The sequence below is a fragment of the Centruroides sculpturatus genome, unplaced genomic scaffold (genome assembly GCF_000671375.1).
Source record: "Centruroides sculpturatus isolate CEXI.00-Female unplaced genomic scaffold, Cexi_2.0 scaffold316, whole genome shotgun sequence".
Classification (NCBI taxonomy): domain Eukaryota; kingdom Metazoa; phylum Arthropoda; class Arachnida; order Scorpiones; family Buthidae; genus Centruroides; species Centruroides sculpturatus.
In genome coordinates, this window is record NW_019384641.1 from 352,600 (window position 1) to 364,895 (window position 12,296).

At 26.8% G+C, this 12,296-nt stretch overlaps 2 protein-coding genes across 2 annotated transcripts in view; both read left to right on the plus strand.

Annotated features, from left to right (window-relative positions):
• Positions 1 to 62: 62 nt before the first annotated feature.
• On the plus strand, positions 63 to 1,626 carry LOC111626019. Its single transcript, XM_023369295.1, has 2 exons — positions 63 to 142; positions 223 to 1,626. The coding sequence occupies exon 2, from the start codon at positions 254 to 256 to the stop codon at positions 1,604 to 1,606; it is 1,353 nt and encodes a 450-aa protein (XP_023225063.1). The 5' UTR covers positions 63 to 142; positions 223 to 253; the 3' UTR covers positions 1,607 to 1,626.
• Positions 1,627 to 2,587: 961 nt separating this feature from the next.
• Positions 2,588 to 12,296, plus strand: part of LOC111626006 — a 38,564-nt gene continuing 28,855 nt past the window's right edge. The window contains exons 1-5 of the mRNA XM_023369274.1: positions 2,588 to 2,730; positions 6,440 to 6,598; positions 6,704 to 6,862; positions 11,646 to 11,768; positions 11,851 to 12,024. Coding sequence (XP_023225042.1) covers positions 2,662 to 2,730; positions 6,440 to 6,598; positions 6,704 to 6,862; positions 11,646 to 11,768; positions 11,851 to 12,024 — 684 coding nt within the window. The 5' untranslated portion in view covers positions 2,588 to 2,661. The remainder of the gene's footprint in view (positions 2,731 to 6,439; positions 6,599 to 6,703; positions 6,863 to 11,645; positions 11,769 to 11,850; positions 12,025 to 12,296) is intronic.

Sequence of the window (12,296 nt, forward strand, 5' to 3'; positions counted from 1 at the left end):
GTGACATCAAGTTATCTCGGTTCGAGTTAACCAGGTTTCACTATACTGTACTGTATTATATTCTATTGTTTAATAACAAATAAGAAAAAAATTATAGTATAAAATTTAACAATTACGTGTCAAATTAACAATGCTGAAAGATGTATATTTGTTTATGATCCAGTTTCTGACTATAAAATTTCAACATATTTTAATACTTAGTGTGATATTTTATTTCATTAGTGTAGGTGTAGAAAGCAAAAATGAATTTGAAATGTTAAGGATAAAGTCTTCGCATAATATTATTGATGAGAACACTATGGGAAAGATAGAGAAACATTCAAGTTTAGAGGCGAATTCAGGAAGCAATGAATTTTCTTTTCCTACATCAGCACAATCATTCAGAAGAAAAGCAAAGAATATGTTCAAAAAAATTTCTAAAAAAAATATATTCTGTAAAAATGTGCAACAAAAACTAAAACCACATAATATTAACAATGCGCTATATTTTCCAGTTTTTAACATCATAAAACAATTAATTTTGAAAAGAAACATTAGAAAAGCGGCTGAAAAGAATTCGAAAAACAGGAAAATACTCGCACGCCGAAAGCGTAAATTATTCTTCTCATTTTCCAATAAAAGAAATCAAATTTTCGGTGCAGACAATAGAGAATATGTGATGAAAATACCCGGAAAATTTAATAGTAGAGCTGAGAAGAAAAAACTATTTTGGTTAAACGGAAAGCTAAAATCTAATGACAAATATATATCACGAAGTACTAAGAAAAGATTTTCTGTATCAAAAAGAAATTGGAAAAATAATGAAAAAGAAGACACATTAAAACACAAAGAAAATTATTTAGACAACTCCCAAATTTTCGATATTGATAATAATATTGAACCGTTTAATGACATTAGAAGAGCACACAAAGAATCTTTGATGAACAAATATTTATACATTAAAAGACTTGATTCGGTTTGGAATAATAAGAGACATAAATTATTTTGGAAGAAATCAAACAGGAAACAAAACAAAATAAATGCTCGTTTGTTAAGGAATTTAAAAAATGTCGCAGAGAAAACTAAATATAGTAGTCCGGACACATCTAATATATTTCAAGTGAATAATTATGAACGTACAAAACGTAGTACAAAACTTTTATATATTGTCGAAGTGCTTGCAATAATAGTCATGGCAACTTTTATTGTTCTTTATATTTTAGCACTGATCATATTTTTAATACAGAGAATTTTAAGACAATTACGCGAAATAAAAGCAAAGCAACAAATTATGAAAAAAAGAAAGCCTCTTAAATCCATTACTAACATCCAACCTACAGAAAAACCTTTACTTAAAAGCTCGAACACATATCGAACTGAAATGCCATTGTTTGAGATCGACTCGCCCAGTAAAAATGATGAGAAAGAATTATTTATATCTAAGAAGGGTCCAGCTAATAATTATGTATCGAAGAAATATAACGTTTATGAGAATCTTTCCAATGCATCGTCGTGTGAAAAAAATACAGAAGAGCCTGTTAAAGTTACATTTGAAGTCAACTACTTAAATTTACCTACAGAGGATGATTCATTATTAAATGATCAAGATGTTGATAAATTAGGTTAAATAAAATAAAATAAATTGTTTTCTAAACTAGTAATTTTGTAATTTTAATAAAAATAACGACGACGATGCTATTTGTTTGTATATACAATAGACCCGATATAAACCGGGCTCGCACGGTACTGAATATTTTTCCGGTTTGGGAGGTTGCCATTTTGACCAGACTTTCAACGCAGAAACTCGCTGAGTTTCGAAGAATTTTTTCCGTTTTATTAATTAAGATTCCGTTTTGAACAGGTTTTACTGTATATGTTTTTTTTTTCTTTTTCATTTTGACTCTCCGCTCTGTGGGTAATAAGAGGGTCTTTTTTCCATACCCACCGTGCGTTAGTTCGGGCTCACAGGCGTTCAAGATGGTAGCCCACTGCTCTGGGAGACCTGGGATCAGGATCAAGACGGTCAGAAAATCCCCCGAATTTTTCGGGTCCCGTTTTTCAACACCACGCCGCCCAATTGTGAGCCTGGCCGAACCCATAATGTGCTTGCAAAAAGTGGCCGTCTTAGTGCTCACAGGATGAAAAGAGCTAAAAAACGAAAAAAAAAAAAAAAAGGTCGGGCTTACGATGGGAGACACCGGATAGTAAGAACGAGAATTAATATATCCGGGACATATTACCCCGAAAAATTTCTTGTGATCATTACTCGGACTCGATCCCGGGCGGTAGGCCAATCGCCCGTTCATTATTTTTTTTTCTAAAAAAATAATCTGAAACTTCTGTTCATTATTTTTTTCTAAAAAAGTAATGAACAGAATACCGGGCGGTAGGCCATTCGCCCGTTCATTATTTTTTTTCCTAAAAAAATGAACAGAAGTTTCAGATGAAGACACTTTTGTACCGCTTCGGCCATCTGGCAACAATAACATATTATTACTAATTAATTAATTAAAATATATGCGAAACTTTCAAACTAAAATTTAGACATAAAAATCAAGTATTTATATTTATTTAGCATAACGATCTTATTTCTTGGATAAAATTTTATGATGATGTCACAAATGACGTCAATAAGTGGTAATTTTGAATTTATGTTTACGTTTATCGAAAAATAAAGAAGTTATGGATGATTATATTGCTATACTTCATTCGAAAACTAAACTGCATTTATTATATAATTTTATGAAACAAGTAGGTATTTTTATAGCAGTTTCTTACTGAAAATTGTTTTTTTTTTAAAGTTTTATATCAATATATTGAAAGTTAAGAAAGTATAAGGACAATCTGTAACAGCAGTGAGGGAAAATTGAACGTTACAAGATAAATAATGACATTAATTAATAGGGATAATATGATTATTAACACCCTCCCTCTCAGTGAAAACGTCATTTATGGACAGTCCCTAATCATGGGCAGGCTCCCTTTACCTTTGTAAGTAAATGAGTGAAAAAAAAAAAAACTAAGTACAGGAGAAAGACTTGAATGTGAGAAACACACTTATACAGCCTACATACAATATCTTAAGAGTTCACTTTTCATTTACAGTGCTTGTGCCTAGTGGCCCAATTCACCATGATGCAGAGGTGAATGTAGGTTTGAATGTTGTAATTTGGGCCCCTGTAATATCAAGGCTCGATCATTGCATAGACAAATGTCTAGGGCCTGGTTAAACTGTCTATTTTGAAAGATATTGATAAAAATTTTTTAAATTCGTCATACAAACACAGCTGATGGCAACGACGAGGACGTATCAATTAATACCGTATTGCTAAAAAAATGGTACAGTGCTGATATTGATACTGAAGAATTGGACGAGGAATTGTTGCAATTTAAATTAATTTGCAAATGCCAAAAATTAACGTTGCCATCTGATATGGTGCAATTTATAAAGAGCACAAAACTAGTATCAACATTTCTGAATATTGAAATATTATTGCGAATATATTTAACTTTGTCTATATCAAATGCATCTGTTGAAAGGTCATTCTCAGTATTAAAACATGTAAAAAATTATTTATGAAACTCACTGAATGAATCAAAATTAAATTCTTTAGCTTTTTATACATCGAACAAAATGCTTTGGATAATATTACAGGTATATCTTGCCTTACGTCGTTAATTGGTTCCAGGAGAGGCGATGTAAGTTGAATTTACTTGTCTCCGAATCTACTTGTCACTAGGCTAAACCATAAATTACCATTCCTGGTTCTGTATTTTATTTATTAATGCATTTTTAATAATATATGGTTAATAAGGATCTAATTTAAGCTTACAAACAAATAAATTTTAGTTTTTAATATAGTACAGAAAAAAGTAATCTAAATTTATGAATGCAGGTACTTTTTTAATATGATTTTATGTGCTTTAAACGTTTTTCTAGTGATATTACGACTTCAATATTTGTGGTGGACAGACATAAAGTCAAATAAAATGACTTAAACTTGATTTTTATTTTTCCATATACTTTTTTAACAAACGACGTATAATCGGGAACGACGTAACTCGAAACGCCGTATACCTGTAACTATGATGAAATAACTGATAATTTTGCTGAATTAAAGACTAGAAAACAGAATTTTTAAATAAAGTTTATTCATATTTATATACTTACTTTTTTAAAACTATCTTAGCTTTTATTTAAATTATCTTTTACGTTATTCAATTTACCTTCATTGATAAAATATTATATTATTTAAATATTAACCAAAAAGGTTAAATTAAACAATTAATATTTTAAGGTAATATTGTTATTGTATAACAATTTTTGTTAGACATTTAATAAAATAAATTTCAATTTTTTTAAATTTATAAAGAAACTGTTCAAACTTTACTAGAAAAACTAAAATTTATTGTTGTATATTAAATATTTTTTATTAATAAAAATTTAAGATTTGTTTAGTTTTTCACATTATTTAGTTTTGTTTTATTTATTGTTTTATATTTTTTGTGCGATCTATTTCTTGTGGGAGAGGGAGGGGGCCTGATAAGAAGAAAATGTCTAAAGCCTTAAAGTGAGTTAATCCAGCCTTGTGTAATATTACTTCTAATTATACTACTGGCTAACAGTGGCATGCAATCTGTGGAAGTGCCACTTTCCTTGTATTTTCTAAAATATAAATATGTATTGTGTGATTATTTTCATAAAAATAAGTTCTTATATCTTTGTTTTATATGAATGTATATATTTTAAAATTAAAATAAATAAACTATTTATTTTTGTCATTTTCAGTATTTGTTTATAATTTTTATGGAAACACCCTCCCTATCATCAAATGTCATTGCACACCAATGCTGGCTAACAATTGCTTTCACATTCATTTATCAGCATTTCAAATTAATTACATTATGATGGAATTTATATATGATGAGCAAGTCTGTAACATTTTCTAATCTAATAATTTAATAGATTGACCTCATTGTTTATAATCCAACTGGGAACATATTTCAGAATCAGTGAAAAACGGAGTCTAAAACTAATTGAACTTGAGTTATCTTTTTAAAATTTATTAATTTATTGATCTATAAATTGGTGATATTATATTGTGTATTAATAAAATTGCTCCATTCAGTTGAGTTTACAATCAAATATTAAAAACAGGCAAGCTTCAAGGAAATTCGAGACATTAGATCCCAGGTCAGGCAAATCCTGGAAATTGGGGAAGTTTGGTCATGTTAAATTTAAGCAAAATTAATTGGCCATATAACATTTATGTGGTGTTCCTTACATTGACAGGTCAGCCATGTAAACTTATTAGAGTAATTATCAAATTTTACATCATACAAAATAAAATTTTAAAAAATTACTTTAATTCAGATGCTCTTGTTTATTGTAATTTAATTTCTGAAACAATTTTGAATAGAAAAAATAAAACCAGATTGATACTTTTAAAGATTCAAATTTTTATCATAAAAAGAATGACAAATTTTTTATNTATAAGAGATTCTCTGATATTGGGATTAGATTTTAAATCCACCCCTTTAAATAAAAGGAAAACTGTAGTAGATTTAGAAGCAGGTTTAATTAATCTTTTACATCATACAAAATAAAATTTTAAAAAATTACTTTAATTCAGGTGCTCTTGTTTCTTGTAATTTAATTTCTGAAACAATTTTGAATAGAAAAAATAAAACCAGATTGATACTTTTAAAGATTCAAATTTTTATCATAAAAAGAATGACAAATTTTTTATTTGAAATTGCTTGAAGGAATTTCAATGGTAAGAAATAAAAGCAGTGAATGGCAAAGCTTTCATTTATTTTGGACATTTTGTGCAAGTGCATAGGAATGGGATAACTCTTAGGCTTGAGTCCTTTCCATGAGAAACAGAAAACACAGCTTAGAAAATTATTTCGTAAAAAAACCCATTCTCTTTAATCAGTTAAACAAAACATAATGACAATTTTTTAGAGTATGGAAAAATGTTAAAAAATAGTTTTTGTTTCTGAAATAATAATGGTTAACAGTGTGTAAGTTAAAGAATGCTACATTTTGATCTAGTTATCTTTAGTTATGAATGGATATAAGGGGAATGCAAGTACCAGATAGGAAAGATTGGAGCACTGGCATTGAAAATGTTGGCATTTCTTCAATCTTACTCATTGTTAAAGGTGTATTGATTACTTCATTAACTTAATTACAGTGGTTATCTTAACTTTATTGTCCAACATTCAGTATCTAATTATGTTTAAGCTTCCATAATATCTTTTTTATCATCACATGCAGTTGAAATTCAATGTAATTTGTTACAAAAGAAAGATATTGCATAATATTGAACATAAATGTTAAGTTTAAATAGCTTTGTCATCTGAGAATCATCAGTTGCTGATCAATAATTTATTTACATATTTTTATTAATATAGATTTTAATATCATTATCTCTTTATCTTGATGTACTTACAGGTGGAAAACTTGTTAAAGACAAACTGTGGAAAAATTTCAAAAGAGCTTCTTAAAAATTCAGAAGAAAGTGCTGTTTTAATAAATATAGAATTTATCTTGAAAGATTTAAATGACATTTGTGATCTTAAAAATAATTTGTGTGGAAAGTATTATATTGAGGTATTATATTGTTCATTTAATAAAATTTTTTTATATTTTTATAAATTATTTTTACATAATGAAATTAAAAAAAAAAATGTATATATATATATATATTTTTTACAGGAATTTAGAAATCAAGTAGATGATGCTTATTATCAACTGAAAAGTGCTATAAGAATTCTAAAGGCTTCAGTAAATAAATTATCTTTAAATTATATGTCTGAGACCGTTAGAGAACTGGTTGCTGTTGATATAAAATTTATATTAGAATCTGTTGTAACTGTAAGTTTATATGTTATAGTGATTTAATTTTTATAATATGCTATTGATTTCTGAATTACAATATTTATAGCATTTCTATTAAGTAAACCTAAGAAATATTGAAAATATAAATGAATAAACTAATTGAACTATATTAATTTAGAAGCTAATTTTTAAAAATTATTTACTTATATACAGATAGATATAGTGGTACCTTGTACTTCAAACATTCCAGAGTTTGAACAATGTTTCTATGTTTGAACTGTGCACACAGTGAAAAATGCAATCACTAAGTAAATACCATATGTTGTGTACCCAAATTGTTTCTTGTTCTTGTTGTGAAAGCTTGTGTGTTTTCAGTGCTTTTTTCACTTTGATTTTAATGTGTTTGGTTATGTATATAACCCTTGCCTATTAACCATTGCATCCAAGAATAGTGTAGAAGCAGAAAAACTTAAGAGGAATGTTGTAGTTTTAACAATTGAAGTGAAAAAGGGACTTATTAAGGAATTTTTACCTTAAATTATGTGTATTTGTTGTTTAAGTTTATCAAAATGGGTATTTAGATAGAGTTAGATAGCCTAATAAATAGGATTTTAATAATTTGGAGGACTTATCACACCAAGGCTGACCAAAAAATAGACCAGATCTTTTACAAAAATATTTAGTCTAATAATCACCTTAAAATTTAGGAAAGGATGCATTTCAAGTACAAGGATCCCTCATCAGCTTACAAACACATAGTACCAACTTAGCACACATATAATTATAACACTAATAGTTAACCAATACAAACGACTTTTTGATACATACAGCGCACTGTATTTACAATATTTAATACAACCCATATACTAAAGAACTAAGAACTATTGACCATAAAATTGTTTTATGTAATAATGTGATATATTGCATTATTTGGGACCAGTAAATGTCTTATTTTCTTCCACATTTTCCAAATTCTGGTAGACGGTTCCACCATTAATAATAAAATATTGTTAAGTACAGTATATTAAAAACTAACAATGAACTTACTATTATTAAAATAATTGGTTTCCAGATCTTAAACAAAACAAATACACCAAATCCATAAGACTGTGTGAAGCCAGCTGCTTTATTACAATTCATTTTACAATGTGATGTGACTTTACTCCTACATCTGTTTTAATTTCAAATAAAGAACAGTGGAAAAACAAATTGGTACTTAATCATAGTGATGTGGAGATTCCACCTGATATAAGAGATTCTCTGATATTGGGATTAGATTTTAAATCCACCCCTTTAAATAAAAGGAAAACTGTAGTAGATTTAGAAGCAGGTTTAATTAATCATGAGCATCAAGAAGTTCAGTCAATTAGAAATAATATCCAAATTTTAGTGAAAAATTATAGGTTAAAGAAAAAAGAGAAAAATAAAATTATACAATTTAAAAATATAATAAATAAAGTTAAAGAATTTTTAGAAAATAATAATCTAATATTAAAAAAGCTGATAAAGCAAAACAAACAATAGTCTTGACTAAACATAATTATAATAACATAATATTAGAGATCTTAAAGAAAGGAAATTATATTTTACTTAAAGATAATCCTGTGGATAGTCTAAAAACACAAGTTATAAAGCTTATAAATAATTTTTCAAAACTTAATTACATAGATAATAACACTGCTAAAAGCCTCTTTGCTTTGGCCTCTTTGTGCTCCCTGAGTGGTAAGAGGCCTAAAACCACAAAAAAAAAACCTGCTAAAGATATTAAATGCTTTGGTAATAGAGTTCCAAAAATAAGTTTTAGAGTGAAAACACACAAACATCCTGTTCCATATCGTCCTTTGATAGATATTTGAAAATATTTACTGTATAATCTCAAAATAGCAAAAAAACAGAGTTAAATAAATTACCTGTATCTGAGTATATTATTACAAACACCGACCAATTCTTAAAAAAAACATGAAAGCTATTGTTATGAAGGAAAACTATAGGATGGCATCACTGGATGTTAACAATATATATCCCTCAATAAATTTAGAATTAATTTTAAATTCATTGTCCTACGTGAAGAGCCCAGATTGGGTTAAACAATTAGTAAAATTGGTATTAAATAACAACTTTTTTGAATTTCAAGGTAAATATTACCGACAATCAGAATTTATACCAATGGGATCCTGCATAGGCCCTAGATTGGCAGAGTTGTGCATGATCATGATTGACAAAGAAATAAATAAAACCAAAGGTATAATAAATTATCAAAGATATGTAGATGACTGTTTCATCATCTACGATAAAAGCATAATAGATATTGACTCTTTCGTTAAGGAAATTGATAAATAAAAATGTTCAATTCCAATGTGGAAAAGTAGATAATAATCTGAATTTTTTAGAACTTAATATAGTTAGATTAAATAGTAAATTATTATTTAAAAAGTATGTTATAGAATGTGTTACTAGTAAAGTTATAGACTTCAAATCTAATATACCTTTATATATAAAAAAAAAAACACCTTTCAGATGTATGTCAACAAAATTAAAGAGAAAACGATCATGCAAAATGATCAAGAAATGGAAATAGAAAATATAGTAAGAATGTTAACTTAAATAATTATCCTAGAACATTATTGTTAAAGTGATTAGAAACAAGTAAAAGGAAAAGTGAAAATGTCACATTAAATAGCCAACTGGGAGTTGTTCAGACATTGTACCTTAAAATAGAATATGTTTTCAGTGTTTTTGAAAAATTAAAAAAAAAATTTAAAAATTTAGATATTATTTTAGTACCAAACCATACAAATATAAAAATAATGAACATAATGATTTAGAAAAAGATAATGTAGTTTATTCATTGGATTATAGTTGTTCACATAAAAAAAGATACAGTGGTGAAACCAGAAGAAAATTAAAGACAAGAATTAAAGAACATATATATGCCATCAAAAACAATTTAATATCATCATCAGTGGCACAATATTGCAATATCAAAGGTTATGAAATTTTAAAAGATAGTGTCAAGTGTATTCTGACAAAAAAACAATCAATTAAAAAAGAAGACTACAGGAATACATAGAAATTCTGAAAATACAGGAAGACATTAGAATTAATAACAACATGGGACTGAAGCTACATGAGTGGTAGAATGACATTGTTTTTACATAACTTTGAAACAGATGTGGGAGTAAAGTCATATCACATTGTAAAATGAATTGTAATAAAGCAGTTAGCTTCACACAGTCTTATGGATTTGGTGTATTTGTTTTGTTTAAGGTCTGAAAACCAATTATTTTAATAATAGTAAGTTCATTGTTAGTTTCCCTCCGTTTTTGGTTTTTAATATACGTACTTAACAATATTTTATTATTAATGGTGGAACCGTCTACCAGAATTTGGAAAATGTAAGAGAAAATAAGACATTTACTGGTCCCAAATAATGCGATATATCACATTATTATATAAAAAATTTTATGCTCGATATTTTTTAGTTCTTTAGTATATGGGTTGTATTAAATATTGTAAATACAATGCACTGTATGTATCAAAAAGTCGTTTGTATTGGTTAACTATTAGTGTTATAATTATATGTTTGCTAAGTTGGTACTATGTGTTTGTAAGCTGATGAGGGATCCTTGTACTTGAAATGCATTCTTTCCTAAATTTTAAGGTGATTATTAGACTAAATATTTTTGTAAAAGATTTGGTCTATTTTTCAGTCGGCCTTGGTGTGATAAGCAGTCCAAATTGTTAAAATCCTATTTATTAGGCTATCTAACTCTATCTAAATTAAAGTTGTGGGCTAAAAGTGTCATTTATTATTATTAAAATGGGTATTGTTTAGGATCTGGGACTGTATTAATTCATTTTTCATTATTTTTAATGAGGAAAATTGATTTGGACTTTGAACAATTTAGAGTTTGAATGGCTTCCTGGAATGAATTAAATTTGAAGTACAGGGCACCACTGTACAATTTTTAATTAGTTTAAATTGATGTTAAATGTTATGTTGCCATCAAAAATAAAATTTAAGTTACAGTAATTTGAATATTTTTTTAATGATGATATATAAAATAATTTTTGAAATGATACATCAATTTAATGGTTTTTTTTTTTATTGTAAGCATTACAATTTAAAATTTTCTATTTAATAATGTCATGGTTTTCTGAATTAATAAGGAAATCCATAGTATTATTAAATTGAAAGTACAGTTTAACTCTATAATATGCAAATATTTTACTTACTTCAACTGACTAGTTTACATTTTCCTAGCTGAAAAACACTTAGATAATGTCAATATAATTAAAATTTAATAATATTATATTTATCGAAATTTTGTGGCTTGTACATTTTTAGATGTATTCTTTAATGTAATTTGTTTTCTTCACAGATGAAATAGTTTAATTAAAACTAATCGACTTATTACAAAAAACAATAATAAAAATCTTTGCTTTATGTTTTTATTTTTTTGTACGTTTTGCAATTTTTACTAAAACAATTATTAAAGTAGTTGTTTTTTATTTAATTAAGAGTGTACTGTACATTAAAATTTTGATTTATGCAATATTTTTGAAAATAGAAAATTGAAATTTAAAATAATTGGACATTGTGAACCTTATGAATTTTTGAAATTACCATTATTTTCATTTTACAATATTATGTTTAGCAACATATTATAATTATTATACATAATTTTTATATTTTAAATATAATGTATGTTATCAATTTTATCAAATTCATTCATTTAGTTGCAAATAAAGATTATTGAATTTCAAATATATTAAATTTTATAAAATATTCAAATAACTTATCTTTCAATACGTTTAGTTTTTAGTAACTGTACAAAATATTGATGAAAAGATTCTGGAGAATATTTGTTCAGATCTCAGTTTAACTTTATCTTCATTGAAGACAAATTTTGGTACACCTCATTACAATAGAAAATATAAGGTATGCTTTATATTTTAATTCTATTACAGATGTTAATTCTAAAATAGAAATAAATGCAACTAAAATTAATTTTTTATATTAGGAATTACTGCTTTGTATTCAAGAATTTATTTCCGTTGTTCAAAAACAATTGGAAGATATGATAAATAATGAAAGAAAATATAAACTGATTGTAGCTTTAACTGAATTCAAGAGATTGTTTATTTTATTGCATGAAGTGCAGTTTATGACATATTCTAATTTAACACAATTAAAGGTAAATATGTTTCTAAACTTATTTAGAAAATAAATTTTACATGTATTTAAATGTCTTTTATTTTTAAACAATAAAATTTAAATTTTTAAAATTTGTATTTATTAATTTAATAATAATGTAATATGCTAATACAGCTGTCCCTTGATAGTCCGACGTTTTGTAATCTGACATGCTCAGTAGTCCGACGCACCTCCCGTCAAAGTACCCGTCCCCGTTATGTGTCTGCTTGCACAGAAGCATGTTGTGACATGAATCTCCCCCTCTAATTTTAC